The sequence below is a fragment of the Rhincodon typus genome, chromosome 38, assembly GCF_021869965.1.
Source record: "Rhincodon typus isolate 14 chromosome 38, sRhiTyp1.1, whole genome shotgun sequence".
Classification (NCBI taxonomy): domain Eukaryota; kingdom Metazoa; phylum Chordata; class Chondrichthyes; order Orectolobiformes; family Rhincodontidae; genus Rhincodon; species Rhincodon typus.
The window spans coordinates 2,864,697-2,881,450 of record NC_063369.1 but is presented as its reverse complement, the minus strand read 5'-3'; the positions used below and the strand labels follow the sequence as shown (position 1 = coordinate 2,881,450).

At 38.2% G+C, this 16,754-nt stretch overlaps 1 protein-coding gene across 1 annotated transcript in view; it reads right to left on the bottom strand.

Annotated features, from left to right (window-relative positions):
- LOC109912552 (voltage-dependent P/Q-type calcium channel subunit alpha-1A-like) overlaps positions 1–16,754 on the bottom strand; it is a 547,201-nt gene that overhangs the window by 465,161 nt on the left and 65,286 nt on the right. Inside the window, exons 2-3 of the mRNA XM_048617794.1 lie at positions 15,396–15,501; positions 12,431–12,570 (exon numbers count right to left, since the gene is read on the bottom strand). Of these exons, the coding sequence (XP_048473751.1) occupies positions 12,431–12,570; positions 15,396–15,501 (246 nt within the window). The remainder of the gene's footprint in view (positions 1–12,430; positions 12,571–15,395; positions 15,502–16,754) is intronic.

Sequence of the window (16,754 nt, the reverse complement as noted above, 5' to 3'; positions counted from 1 at the left end):
AGCTTTCCTGCTCCTCTGATGCTGCTTGGCCTGCTGTGTTCATCCAGCTCTACACCTTGTTGTTATCTCAGATTCTCCAGCATCTGCAGTTCCTACTATCGGTGTAGACTCAATGGGCTGAATGGCCACTTTCCACGCTGTAGGATTCTATGATGGATTGAACTTGATAGGCCGAAGGACCTCTTTTCTGTGCTGTACATCTCTATGACCAACTCACTGGAGCAACAGCCTCCACACATCACTATCCTCAATGACACAGGAGCCCAACACATCAGTGCAAAAGATAACACTGAAGCCTTTGCAGCAATCTTCAGCCAGAAGTGCCGAATGGACGGATGAATATCAGTCTCCCAGCATCACAGATGGCAATCTTCAGCCAATTTAATTCACCCTACATGATATTAATAATAAACTAAAGGTACTGTATACCACAAAAACTATGGTCCCTGACAACATTCCAGTAATAGCATTGAACAAATCAAACTCGCCTTATCAGTCTACTCTTGAGTATCAGTAAAGTGATGGAAAGGGTCATCAAACATCACATTCAAAAGGATGAAACTGCTCACTAACATTCAGTTTTGGTTCCATCAGAGCCACTCCATTCCTGACCTCATTACAGCCTTGTCTGAAACATGGTCAAAAGAGCTGAATTCCAGATATGAAGTAACATCAAGGCTATATCTGACAGTTTACAGCATCAAGGAGCCCTCGAAAAACTACCATCAATGAGAATCAGGAGTAAAACTCTTCGCTGTTTGGAGTTGTATCTAGCACAAAGAAAGATGGTTGTGATTGTTGGAGGTCAGTCACTTCAGCCCAGGCTATCTTCAGGAGTTACTCAGAAGAGTGAACTAGACCCAATCATCTTCAACTGGTTCATCAATGAACTTTCCTCCATTACAAGATCAAAACTGGGGATGACTCCACATTGTTCGGTACCATCTGTCGCTCCTCAGAAGCAGTCCCTTTCCAGTTTGGAGGTTGCATAAAATATGTCATAACTATAATGGCCCTTCTCAGTCCTAGCTTGCTGCAGTAAGTTTAAACTTACTTTAACAGATCAAATTGAAAGAAATTTTTGAAACTTATGAGAACGCTGATTGCGATTCATTCAACGCTTACAGTGAAACAACACAAATCACCCAGTAACCAAAGGCAGAGGCGATCTGCAACTGCCAGGGTGACTGTATTTTATTTTGTTAAAAATTTCTAGATTACTTCACACATGTAACAATATGCAAGATAAATCATTTTTTATACTCCCAGCAAATTATGATTCCCTTCCTTATCATGTGACACGCCATCTTCAAAACAGTGCTTCCTCCAACTTACTACAAACAAAAGCAAGAGAAATTTTTTAAAATCCTGTTTAGCACAAAATCAGTAACATTTCAAAAATTTGTGACAAAGGCAAAACAACCTCTCTTTAAAAAAAAACTGCTACAATTATCTGTCAGAGTTTACACAGTTGGTTTGTTACTTATTCTCCAATTCCTGGGAAGTAAAGGTATGAAACGTTATGCTTATTTTATTATTGCTTTATTTGTCTGTGTTCCTGTCTCTAAGGTATTGCTGTATCGAACATGTAATGCAATATACATCACTGTCACTGATCCTCTCATTTTTCACTCAACTTTGAGGCAAGGAGAATCCCTTCAGCACGGCATATTTGAACAGAGATTCCATCAGTAAGACCTTCAGATACTACAATATTTAATTGCCATTGAGAGGTGCTGGTGAGACATCTTTAACCACTACAGTCTGTGGAGCTCAGGTGCTTCCACAGTATTGGGAAAGCGGAAAGTTCCAAGGCTTTAACTCAGCAGCTAAGAAATTTTCATGAGATACACAGATTCGTGCACATCCCACTAACCGTCAATAGATAGTCATATGGAAATCTGGTGAGGACCCCCTGCTAGCTCAGGAATATTCAGGATATGTAATTCATATGACTGATGATAAAATTCCTATGGCAATCGTGTATGCACAAATTGAACAAGAACACCATATGTGAAGTAGGTCTAAGGTTCAAGGATGATTTGAAGGCAAACCTCAGGAAATTTGGAATAACCAGCACAAACTGAGAGAAAAGTTAACAACAACAAATTATCTAAGGAGCAATCGTCAGTAGCTGCGATAGACAGTTAAGAACAAAAAGCAAGTGTTAATGATCCCAGCTGAAAATATTACTGGGCAAGTCAGATCACAGACTAAAACCTGACTTGATAGATCAACTTTTATTTTAAACAGGTGGTCTTTCATTGAAACTCAACCGAGTAATTGTTGGAGCATAAGTTTCAACAATAAAACTGAAGTTTATTACATAAAAGATAAAATAAAATAGAATAAACCAAGCAATGTGCACATAATACAACTTGAAAGATTTCAAAAGAGAAAAAGTAGAATCTGATCTACATCAATACTATCACTTAACAATACTCAAAGACGAGAAAGAATCCCTTCTCTACCACATCTTTAGTTAACTGCTTCTTTTTTTAATTCCCAGTTTTAAGAGTTTGGTGGCTTCTTCACTGATTAGACACACAACTGATCTTAGACTTTCCCAGTTTCAAATAACCCCTTCTGGTCTGGAATACTTATATTAAAGCCCTTACAGCTGAGCCAGCCTATTTCTTAACAGTTCTAAACTATCTCTTTTCTTGAAGAGAGGCTGTTTCATGTATCTAACTGCACCAGAACCTCTGCAAACTGAAAACAAAAGCTTTACAAGCTATCGGTTAGAATCATACAATTATAGAATCCCCAGAGTGGAAGCAAGCCATTCAGCCCATCGAGTCCACACTGATACTCTGAACAGCATCCCCCCCAGACCCATCCCCCTACACAATCCCCATAACCCAGCATTTCCCATGGATAATCCACCTAACCTGCGTATCTTTGGACTGTGGGAGGAAAACAATCCAGGCAGGGGGAGAATGTGCGAACCCCACACAGACAGTCACCCGAGGGTAGAATCGAACCCAGGTCCCTGGTGCTGTGAGGCAGCAGTGCTAACCACTGAATTTTCCTTCTCGGCAAACAAAAAGCAATTCCTGATCCTTCTAAACTGAAAGAAAGTTAACGCTCTTCAAATGTTTATTCTGTCTGCTCCTAAAACTCCTTCAAAGGAGTTTACAAGGGCAGCAAATACATGGGAACACCACCACCTCCAATTTCCTCTCCAAGCCACTGCTGTAATGATTTAGAAATATATCATCATTCCATTAGTATCTTCGGGCCAAAATCCCCCCCTAACAAAATGGTGAGTCTGCAGCACTCAAGAAAGCAATTCACCACCATCTTCTCAAGAGCAACTAGAGACGGGCAAAAATACTGGACCAGCCAGCTACATCCATGTCCCTTGAATACTTCTTTCTTTAAAAGAAATCCTCACCCAATGGAAATAAATTCCTACTATCAACACAGGGCCCTCTCTCTCAAAAAAAAACACAACTGCAGAATCACTGGTAATTTAATCATTAAACTGCTTTGCACATACAGACCAAACTCTACAAGCAACAAACTAAAAATTCAAACTTTAAAATTGATGATATTAAAATACAGTATATATACTTAAACACCTTAAATCATTCAAGCCAGAAAGATCAGATGGTGCCAAAATAAAAACTATTCTTGTACAGCCGTAAAGGTCTGCAACTGGGCTCCACAATCAAGATAGAACGTACAATAGATGGAATAGGTACAACACAAGGAATGGCCAATGTCAATCACAAAGGGAAACAGACAACTAACATCTCAAGAATAATTTAAAGCCAATCATAGAATTGGATTGCTAGTTAGATGAGATTAACTAATTTGCCATAAATCATGGATCAATCTGAAACATTCCTAATCTATATGGCTCAATAATCAAACTAAACTGTGCATTTCATCATTGAGAAATTGAAAGACTTAGCAGCATTCAAAATAAGGAGTTAAAACTGAACATAGTCTTTAGGTGAAGTTGGGTGGAAAGTCAGGAGACAACCTACACTTAATTAAGCTCCAATTTCAGTTTAAAGTCTTCATTCATCGTTCTGTCTTTCGGTTTAAACGTGTTTACAGACTGCTGGGGTGCTAAAATGGTTGACAGATACAAAATGGAGACTGCCACTACTAGTGAGAGGATAAATATACATTGGAACAAGTTTACAGAGGTAGTTTCCATTGTAAACAGGCATATTGGTTTAGTTTAAAAAGAAGTGGGCTGCACACTTTTAATGTATTATGTTGTAATAATCATATTATTTCTGGAAATTAATTGTTGACTACTGTTTGATAAATTTGCTCCAATTCTGGAATGATCATTAATTCTTCAACGGCACCAGCATCAGCCACACAGAGCACATCAATTGTCATTATCTGTTATTTGTTATTAAAATTGAACAACATGATTTTTCTGAAAGCAATTCTATCACCCCATGAATCCATCATACAGATTAGCAGAACATAATGGATTTCAAGATCACACATACTTGTGAAACAGCTAGAACTTTGTATTTGCTATTGTGGGTCATAAGATAATACGAACACCTCGATAAGACTCCATTCTGTAATTCACTCCTGGGTGCCCATTATTCATTTTTATTCCTTTTATAGACTAACCAAACCACTCAATCAAATTTCATCCTATAATTTACTCATAGGCATCCATTCATCTATATATAATCCATCAAATAGCTCTTCATTAAACTGTCACTTTGCTCAGTTGGCACTAACCTTCAGACTCAGAAATTGGTTCAAGTGGGTTCATCTATTGTTGATGTTATTAGTTGCAGGAAGAATATTGTCAAGATCCTACAAAACTTTCCACTTTTCTTCAAATTGTGCCATGGGATCTTTAACATGCACTTGAGCCACCAGAAAAGATATGAGCTTGTTTTTAGAAAGCACACAATACTCTTGTGTAGTATTCAGCAAATGCCACCCTAAAGATGTTGACACCTTTGGAATTTTTAAAGTAGAGAGATCTCGTGGTATCCGTATAACATTTTCTTGAGACCAATAACTGCAAATGCATCAACTTATTCTTCATCTCAGCAATTTTCTGTGGGATCTTACTGTATGAAAAATGCCTATGCTTCAAAGTTAATTGTTCTATGTGAAGTGTTTTGCAGACTAAAGTCTTATCACTTATTGCTGAAGACTACTCCTCTGAAAAAAGGAAGCAGCACAAACAAAAATTGACCTCTTTAGCGCAGCAGTAAATATTGCTAAATATTTTTGTTCCTGAAATTTAAATTAAGATTATCAAACTTATGGTTTTGTATCTGTATTCTTTGCATCAATTCTTACTCATTAGGTACTGAAGGTCTAAACAGTGACCGAAACGTAATCTGAATTCGAAGGATCCTAGACAACAAGGTGCAGAGCTGGATGAACACAGCAGGCTAAGCAGCAGAATAGGAGCAGAAAGGCTGACATTTCGGGCCTAAACCCTTCATTCTACAGAAGGTAGAGTTGGGTCCTGCACACTTACCTGCTTTCTATGAGTAGGATAAAACAAAAAGCAATGTGGATTAAGTCAGGACAGCTGCTGTGATAAGCTGTATTGCAATGTAAAAGGTGAAATGCTGTCTGACCTTGTGTTGTTGGAAAAACTGGTAGAACAGTACAGCACAGGAACAGGCCCTTCGGCCAGCGATGTTGTGCTGAACGCGATATCAAGTTAAACTAATTACCTCTGCCTGCCAATGGTCCATATCCCTCCATTCCTTGCTAAATCATGTGCTTATCTAAAAGCCCCTTAAACACCCCTATCGTATCTGCTTCCACCATTACCCCTGGCAGCACGTTCCAGGCAACTACTGCTCTCTGTGCAAAATACTTGCCCCTCACATCTCCTTTGAACCTTCCCCCTCTTATCTTAGATGCATGCCCACTTGTATTAGATATTTCAACTCTGGGCAAAAGATTCTGATTGTCAACCCCGTCTGCGTCTTTCATTACCTTATAAACTTCAATCAGGTCTACCCTCAGCCTCTGTTGCTCCAGAGAAAACAACCCTATTCTGTCCAGCCTCTCCTTATAGCTCATACCCTCTAATCCTGACAAACCTCTTCTGCACCCTCTCCGAAGTCTCCACATCCTTCCTGAAGTGTGGTGACCAGAATTGAATGCAATACTCTAAGTGCAGCCTAACCAAACTTTTTATAAAGCTGCAACATCACTTCCTGACTTTTGTACTCGATGCCCCGACCAACAAAGGGAAGCATGCCATATGCGTTCTCTACCACCTTATCTACCTGTGTGGCCATTTTCAGAGAACTATGATCCCTCTGTACATCAATGCTGTTAAGGGTCTGGCCATTAACTGTATACTTTCTCTTATCATTTGATCTCCTAAAGTACACCACCTTACACTTGCCCAGATTAAACACCATCTGCCATTCCTCCACCCATACCTACAACTGATTTATATCCTGCTGTATCCTTTGAATAGTGTGCAAAAATCCAGGCAAACATAATTTGCATCAGAGAATGATGAATGACACTAATATGTAAGCATAACTGTTAATTGCAAAAATTTTTGCTCCATCAAGTTTTGCAACCAGGGAAAAGGCCCTCTTTTTCTAATCATAATGCATCTCTCCTTGCTTAAGGAGGATATACTGGGCACAAAGGGAGTTCAACAAAGGTTTACTGGACTGATATCTAGGATGCCAAGATGGTCCAGTGGAGTAATCAAGAAGTTGAGCCCTGTATTCTATAGAGTTTAGAAGTAAGAGAGGTGACCCCATTGATACCTGTAAAGTCTTCCCAGGTCTCAAGAGGGTACATGCTAGAAGGATGCTTCCTTTGGCTCAGGTATCTACAGCTAGGGAACACAGCCTCAGAATAAGGCGTAAGCATTTAGGGCAAAGGTGAGGAGGGATTTCTTCACTCAGGGATTGGTGAATCTTTGGACTTCTCTACCCCAGAGAGCTGTGGAAGGTCATTCATTCAATTTAAGACAGAGGTCGCTAGATTTCTAGTTCTTGAATATATTAAAGAATATGGGGAAGGCTGATTCATCTCTCCTCTTTCTAACCACTGCTCAGTTGGTCACAACAAATATTTTATTTCTTTTTAGCATGCAGCCACATCAAATGTAGTTAACTAGATCAATGTCTCTTCATTGGAGTCAGTCCGGAGACAGTTCACAAAGTTGATCCCAGGTACGGAGGGATTTTCTTTCAGGAAGAAGTGGAGTAGGTTGGGCCTGTGCTCATTGGAGTTTAGAAGAATGAGTGGTGAACTTATTAAAACTAAGAGTTTTAGAAGCCTTTAAAAGGTAGGTGCTGTAAGGTTGTTTCGCATTGAGTCTGACACCAGGGGACATAATCTCAAAGCAAAATGTCACCTATTTAGAAGGGGTGAGGGGAATTTCTGCAATCAAAGGGGAGTGAATCTGTGGATTTGTTTTTTAGTGCAGAAAGCTGTCAAGGCTGGGTCATTAAGCATAGTCAAAGTTGCGGTAGAGAGAAAGTGGAGTTGAGGATTATCAGATCAGCCATGATTTCACTGAATGCTGGAACAGTTTCAACAGACTGAATGGCCTACTTCTGCTCTTACATTTTATGGTCTTAGGAACCCAGGAATGGGAGCAGGCCATTCAGCCCATTGAGGCTGCTCTGCCATTTAATACACTCACAGCTGATCAAACACTTCAAAACCTTCAAGGCACTCGAAGGTAGAGAACTCCAAAGTTTAACAACCCCGAGTAAAATAAATTCTCCACATCTTGGTCTTAAATGGCATTCTCCATATTTTTAAATTGTGTCCCTTGGTTCTAGTCTCCCCATCTAGGAGGAATGTCTTACCTGCATCCATCCTGTCTATTCCTTTCAGTATCTTTTTATTTGTAAACTATTCAAAGTAGCCCCGGACTGTGGCAACAGTTGAAGCTTTTAATTGTATTTTACTGCATTATTCACTGTAAAATGCTAGTGATAATAAATCATTCAATTCAATTCTGCAAGTCTTCATGAGATCAACTCTCATTCTTCAAAACTCAAAGTGATACAAGCCAAAGATTACCCAATCTCTCTTCACACAACAGGCCTGCCACCTCACCAGTATGGTAATGTGATGTAAACTATGTGACTTATATTTTGAATGTCATTTACTGTAAATTTGGAATTATGTTTTTTGGAGTTATTAACATGAGAGTTTGGTGTCTCTGATGTTAATTAAAGTGTGTCATGGCAATTTATTCTTAAAAACATTTTTTGAGGCCTAGCTTTAGAATTAATGGGTTTTGTGCACCTCTAATAGGCTTTTGTTCATTTCAGATTTTTTTGACACAGCTTGGTAAATAATAGAGCCTTAAGGTTTGTTAGAGATTTCTGAAACTTCTTTTAAGCTTAAGGGAAACACCTATATATTAGAGGGGTTGATTTTTGGTTTCAGTTTTATTTTGAGTTTTGGACAGTCCTGTGAAGTCCTTGGATGAGGATGGCTGTATAGACTAGTGATCCGGAGAAGGGATGGATAGTGAACTAGGTTATGTTGGACTAAAAAATTAGTATCACGTTGGGATAGAAACTTGAAGAGGTTACTTAAAGCTGAGTACATTCAAACTTAGGTATACAATGCTAAGGTCTATAAGCCAAAGTTACAAGTGACTTAAACGTATCAGGGTGTTAGATACAGGGACTCTGGTGGGAGTATTGTGCGTGTAGTGTTTTGGTAACTGTATCGGGGGGGGTGTTTTGGGTATTATACAAAAGCTGTTGTTTTTCTTTTAATTCATAAAGGACTATTTTGAAATTAGAGATTATACCTTTATAGTATGTTTAAAAATCTTTGAATTTACACTACAAGTAGATAATTTGGTTTATTCTCATTTATCTCTTTTGTTAATAAATTTATGTTTATGGTTGATACAAAGTCTGCAATGTGTGCTTATGTTTCAGCGAAAGTCCATTTTGTTAAAACCAAAACAAATCAAATTAGATCTATCAAGGCCAATTTCAGTCTGGGATCTGACTTGGCCAGCAATAAGATTAGCTGGGATCGTAACACTAGATCAACATAAAGAAGCCAATTAAATGGTTTCTTGAGTGAAGCAAAGAGGAATTTTAATACCTGCTCACCCCAAGGGAAAAGGCAATAAAACAAGACACCAAGCGCACACACACACTACCTGAGGGAGGGGGTATAAGTTTAAAAAGGACAATATCTGATCAGGTGATCACATTAGATAATTTCAATTTTAAAACCTTTTTAGTTCACGATAAATCTCTGGAATACGATGGTGGGAATTAAAATTTGACGGTCTATATTTACCATTATTGTAACTTATTATTGATCAATATCCAATGAGAGAATCTAATCATCACACCATGACATACAATGGCATTGCCATAATTGAATACATGGGATGCTTTCCACTTGCCTGGAGGAGTTCAGACAAAACAACCTATTGATGGGCACCATATCCAACATCTTCAACATTCACACCTCCACCACTAATGCACAGTAGCAGCAAGTATGCCATCTACAAGACACTGCAACAACTCACCAAGGCACCTTAGACCACACCTTCTAAACACATGACTTTTATCACCTACAAGACCCAGGACAACGGATAAAACTTCCCCTCCAAGCCACAAAACAACTGACTTGGGAGCATTTTGTCATTCTTTCCTTGCTCTCCTAACAGCCTTGCGGGTGTACCTTAACCAAATAGGAAAAAGGCAGCTCATCACTACCTTCTCAAGGGCATATGGGATAGGCATTAGATGCTGGCCCAGCCAGTGGTGACCACATCCTGTGAAATATTTTTTCAAAACCCATCCTTTGCTCTTTTAGTACTATTCTTGTATTTTCTAAGCCCGAAGTTATGAGTTCAAAAACTATTAAAATATTCTTCAGTATTCCAAATTAGTTACAATTTTCTTTCAGGATCACATAATTACTCAACAGGATCTGATCTCCATATTGATGGCCCAAACAAAGTTCTGTAGGAATGTAAAGCAAAGGATATTCCCCTCAAAGTATATCCTTCTCTTATTGTTAAAATGAAATAATCTATTTCCAGGCATATCTTGGTTTTCTCTACCTGTCTTGGTTTTGGATAAGCTTCAGGGATGAAGGTAGAAGAAACATTGCCTGTGATGAACCTTAAAAGTACAGGTCATAAAAATGCCAGTAGTCTAGCAGATACACACAAAGGAATGGCTCCATTGCTCCTGTTCCATTGTTCTATTGACCAAACAAATGGAAGACCAAAAGAAAACATAAATCTACAAACTACATTAGATGAAAGTCCGTCAAGAACTCAGTATTCTATTGGCTATTGTAGAGTTGTCATCAGTTTTCAAATAAAACGCAGATAATACACCGAATGAAAACCGGAGATCAATAACAAAATATACAGAAAAATGAGGATTAAAGGACGAAAAGAAAACTCAATATTTCGATAACAATGCAGGTGGCTATTTGTAATCCTTTACACCTGCTATTTTAGTGGGTTTTTTTCCTCCCGTATATTATTTTACTTCAATACATTTTTTGTCAATTTTTCAGTTTCTTTAGCTCTCATTGATCTTTTTGCTAATTCTATTTATTTATCATTCTGTTCTTTTAAAGTAAAGTTAAAATCACCACAGTAGCGGCTCTCTGAGAGCAAAAGAAAGAGAGAGAGAGGGGAAGGAAGAGAAAGAGAGAGAGAGAGGAAGGAAGAGAAAGAGAGAGAGGAAGGAAGAGCGAGGAAGGAAGAGAAAGACAGAAATTCAGAAAGAAAGAAAAAGAAAGAAAAGAGCTAATGAGTTTAACCTGAGGATGAAGTTGAGAAAGAGTTCTTCATGGTGAGCTAGAGTCATAGAGTCATACAGCACGGAAACAGACTCTTCAGTCCAACCAGTCTGTGCCGATCATAATCCCAAACTAAACTAATCCCACCTGCCTACACTTGGCCCATATCCCTCCAAACATTTCTTTTTCATGTACTTCTGTAAATATCTTTTAAACATTGTAACTGTACCTGCATCCACCACTTCCTTTGGAAGTTCATTCCACACACAAATCACTGTGTAAAAAAAATTGCCCTCACGTCTTTTTTAAAAACTTTTTCCTCTAACCTTAAAAACGTGCCCCCTAGTCTTGAAATCCCCAACCCTAGGGAAAAGACACCTGCCATTCACTTTATCTATATCCCTCATGATGTTATAAACCTCAATAAAGGTTACCCCACAACCTGCTAGGCTCCAGTGAAAACCGATCCAGCCTATCCAGCCTCTCCTTATAAATCAAACCCTCCATTCCCAGCAACACCCTGGCAATTCTTTTTCTGAACCCTCTCCAGTTTACTAATATCCTTCGTATAACAGGTAGTTTGAGAATTGAACCCACACTGTTGGCATCACTCTGCATCACAAATTAGCCAGATTTAATCAATATTATTTCAGATAAATTGAAAATTAAAAAGATTTCATCACACATTGTATTTAAAACTCAATTAAAAATACACTATTCTAATTGAGGGTAAGTCACAGAATTGTTGTTTCAGAAAGGAGACTGACAGAGCATTATTCTAAAATATTTACATTTAGTATATAACTCTAATTTGTAACAATACTCCTTCATTGAAAAACTGCTCAAGAAACCACCCTCTCTTTCAGTTGCTATCTCCTCCAAATACCTATATCAAGTCTAGCGAGTAGACAGAGAAATGAAATTTTAAATGTTAACATGCCCCTCCATTCCCATCTCCATGTCAGTTTTTCCTAATTGGGACAAATAAGTCTCATGTCACAGCAAGAAAATAAATTCTGCATCAAACAGAATTTAGGAATTGCAAGATAGCAAACATGTTTGGGAACAATTCCTACCCCAGCATCTAGTCTCCCAGATACAGTAGCTCAACTTTACACTAAAAAAGATAAAATAAACATTTGCCAGTTGGAGTAAATTGACATAACTTATGTTTGAGATACAAGCAGTTGAATACTTCACACTGAAAATAATTAATTTCTCCTCTTTTCAGAATTTCATTGGTTAAAAAGGAGAAAAACATTTTACTAAATCACACCTGATCATTAAAATGGTTGCAGTGAACATCCTGGATCCCTGTCCTTACCTGATCCTGTTTCATTTTTTTATTTCTGTTTTTAAGGCGTCTCCAAGACAAAATCACCAATCAAAGGTCACAATGGCATTATCTCTGACCAACAAAAAAAGCATAAGAACAAAGAAAGGACTGAGAAAGACTAGGAAATCTCTAGTTATCAATGTTTGTAACATTTGGATTACTTAACCATCAAGCGAAGTATTCTTCACTCAAGTACAATTCGAACTTCATTTGCAGTTGACTTCACACAGTCTCTTTATTAATGAGCTGTACATATTTACTGAATAAAACCAAATATTGCAAATGTTTATCCAGCTGCAAAATAATCCCAGTCCAACAAGAACAATATAAGACAACATTTCTGTGACTTACCCAGTCAGGACCACAACAAAATCCATGATATTCCAGCCATTCCGTAAGTAAGAACCTTTGTGGAAAGCAAACCCTAAAGCAATTATTTTAATTCCTGCCTCAAAGCAAAAGATTCCAATGAAATATGGTTCAGTGTCATCCTGAAACAAAGCAGAAAGAGAAAGAAGAGTTACTAATCTTTTCTCTCAATAAATTCTTGGTTAATACGTTTGAGACCTCATAAATGATGCTAACTTGCCTTAGTTAGCAAGACTTTTCTGACTTTAAGGCAGAAGTTTTGGGTTCAAGATCCATTCTATTTCAACATAAAATCTAAGATCATATCCCAATGTAGTACTTCATAAGCATTTGTGTTTTCTGTCCTTTGAAATTGGCTTTGAATTTTTACCCTTATACTAATTGTTTAAGCTAATATCAAAGGAACTATGGCACGATTCAGAAATGAACAGGGAGTTTCTCTCCTGTCCTGCAGAAACTCCTCTCCCATACACAATACAGAAAAAATATTATCTACCTCACTGTCATCTGGTTATATGTAAAATTATTCTTATTTGTTTATGTAACAATAGTTGGTGTACATCAAAATAATTCACTTCCAGGGAGATGGATGTATTAAAGCTATAAATATAAATGGTACTTTTCTTCATTTTCATAAAAATCAGTGATTTCCATTGACACCATTAAGCAATTATAAATCAAGTACTGCAAATATCAAATAGTTTGAATGAAACAGTTGCATATTATCTAAAAGAGCACTACAACTTTATCAACTATGAACAGTTTGAAATCAGGTCTTTCTGACCAAACAAACAATCTGCTTCATCTATTTGACCAAGACATGGAGGGAGCCATATGTGACAATAACTTTATTCACCTGCAGGATGAATTGAATATTGGTCAGGCAGATGTTGATGGAAAAGTGCCTTTAGGGAGTTAGGTGTTCCAATACTGCGCTTATAGTTTTGACACCCAAGACCTGGATATTAACTGAGATTCCACATTAATACTGTAACCCAGAAATCCCCAATACACAGTCAGTCAACCTGCAAAGGAATAGCAAATTCTGATGGTTGAAGAATCCAAGAAACTTTCAAAACTTAAATAATTTCACTCTCTCCACACTGGCCTACAGTGACAGCAATATGCATCTGTTCAAAATACATGCAGCAGCTGACCAAGGCTTCTTTAACAGCACCTTCCAAACCCATGGCATCTGCCAGCTAGAAAGACACGTGCAGCAGGTACATCGGAACACCAAGTTCCCTTCCAAGCCACAAGCCATTCTTAAAGCTGTTGTTTCATTGCCACTGGATCAAAATTCTGCTGTTCCCTCCCAAATAACACTGTAGACGTACTTACTCCAGACGGTTTTCAGTAGCAGTTCACCACAATCTTCTTAAAGGCACTTAGGCGTAAGATCATTACTGGCCTTAATAATAGTGCTCAGATCCCATGAAAGATTTTATTTAAGAAATTCCTGTATTCAAATTTCTCTTCTCTCCTGAAAGTACCACCTTTTATAGGAGAAAAGTTCCAAATACACTGGTCACCATCCAGTATCTTGCCCATATGCACATAAAATTGCAGATGTGTTATGGTGCCAAAGAAAGCCATTTGGCTCATCAGGTCTGTACCCGCTCTCTGCATGTTTTGATTTGGCACCAATCTCCTGCCTTTTCCCTATAATCCTGCACATTGTTTCAATTTAAACGATGCTTTTTTGAATGCCTCCACGACACTTTCAATCAGCACACTCCAGGCCCTAACTATTCACTGTGTGTAAAAGGTTTTTGACATTTTGCATTTGTGTCCTTTGCAAAACACTTCAAATCTGTGTCCTCTTGCTCCCAATCCTCTTACTAGCAGGAACAGTTTCTCCTTATCTACTGTATCTACTATAAAAGACTGTATCTTTATTTTCTGTATTTTTGATAGTGGACTGAAATGGGAAAAGATCTGTTTCTAAACCAAAGTTTATGGAAGGACTGTTCTATTTTATAAGAGCAAGCTATCAGCATTTATTGTAACAGTTGTTTATTCACTCAGTGGGACCGATTTAGTCACAGCTGGAATCAGCACGTATATGAAGAGAAATTTGGCCCCTAACAAGTAGCTAACTGGTCTGTGGACTGGTGAACAGTTGTCAATGATAAAGGCCTTCTGACTATCAACAATTATGTGATAAGCTATTCAGCAACCTAGGAGTCTATGGGTGTGAATAGGGATGGTCAGAAATCTTCAAACCTTTGACAGGCCAAGTGGTGTCCTTTATTCTGTGTCAAAAAAATCTGATTGGTTGGCAAATGGACTCTGACTGAGAGGGCACTGCCATGAAGAATGCACCCATTCATGCTGAACGACAGTTAACAGCTTTGTTTAAATTTCAAATCACGCAGGTTGCCTCTGAACGGTCAGGGCCGACCCTGAGAAATGAACCAGCAAATAGGTGTATATTTTGTTGAGATGGAACCGATGCACAGCACGTACATGTTCATTCTCCTGCAAAGAACAAGAACTGTGTAATAATATATGTAGCTTCCAGTACAAGCAAATGCACCACACTGCAAGCCTGACAAGGACAACCTCCACCTCTATCTCATTTTATCTCATAATCCAGGAAATCAGCACTCTCAGGAAGGTGAGCTAAGAAGGAAGCAAAATAATACTTATAAATAATTTTAAGGAATTTCCTCTTGTCCCGAATACCAAATTGTGCAGGTGGCAGCTCCTTGGATTCTAGCTACCTTTGAGTCTGACCTTTATACATTAGCTGGTTATTTTATAATGGGAGCAATATAGTCAAACGTGTTCCTACCCTCACACAACACCCTTACCCATGAACTTTCCAATTATAGTACATTGCAGGTACCTACAGTTAACCTTCACTTCAACATCCACTAACAATTAGTCATTATGATAAACAAACACATATTATAAAAACATACAAGTAAAAAGTATTACTCACCAGGCGTTCAGACATGGGAGTCTTGTCATCATCAGGCAAATGCTGCTCCAGTGCTAAAACTATGCAGTTAGCGATGATTGTTGCTAAAATCATGTACTCAAATGGAGTGAGGTGCAGTTAAGGCAAAATTTCATGAAAAGAGATAATTATAAAATATCATGCATAAATCTCAGCTCACTTCCAAACAGAAACTTTGTTACCTCAACAGTGTTTCAACCCTTTAATAGAAACTTTGGGTAATGGAATGGCACTATAAAATGTTCATTTGAACATATTTATATCATTACACGTTGCAAGAGGATATCAGTAAACTTGCAGAATTAGTATTTGTTTACCACATTTTTCATAAGGTGTGTGTCTTTAGCAGCCCATTCCTAATTTCCCCTGAACTGAGAGGCTTGCTCACTCCAACAATGATTCATGGTTACCATTGCTGCAACTAATTTCAATTCCATTATTTAAAATTGAATTTAAAATCCATTGTGGCAACTGAACCCATGTCCCCAGAAACATCCAAATGATTCTTCATTGTAGATAACTGAGATGGTACACTTTTGTGGAAGCAAGAATTAAGCCTCAAGCAGCAAAGTGCTGTTTCATATTCCACAGGCGCAAGTGCAGGGTGGCATCCATATAAGGGAGCAGCAATGGTTCAAAGACAAACTCAATATTTGTAAAGACCCTAGCTACTCCAAGATACTATGGACCATCCATGGCAGGTTACATAAGCTAAGTGCTGTTAAAGGTGAGTTCACGACAGGCAATAACAGTATGTAATTATGCATTCACTAATCCCACCCTGTTTATCTTTTTTCAGAAATTTTGACCTATATCTCAGCATTCACAGTAATTAATTATTGCTCTTTTCTCACCATTTGCAGCTCGCTTTGGCCAGAAACCTATGTCAAGGAGATGACTAACAAAGGGGCTTACAAGGAATAAGCTTGGATCCACACAGAATTATGTCACAGAAATGATAATGGACTTGAAAAGACCTACAAAAGACAATCCAACGAGTCATGCACAGTTGTGGGATTTTTTTTATACATAAAAGCACTTCAATTTACATTCTTAATAAACATCTTTCAAATTGTTGAATGAATGTCACAATTCACGTTGCCCTACGTACCTTCATTCAGCTGGGCAAACACCAACCCATGCAGACTTTTAATCTATGTTCCCTCTGTTAGGACCTCAGAAATCATGGAGAATTCATCCAGACAGCAGACTGCATCTAGCATCACAGACACCGATGGCATTATGCACATTTCTAGCATGCTGCATCCTGACAGGTATATTAACTAGTATGAGCAGTTTTATTGGCCCTGTACTAGTGGCAGGACCTGTATTACTGGAAAC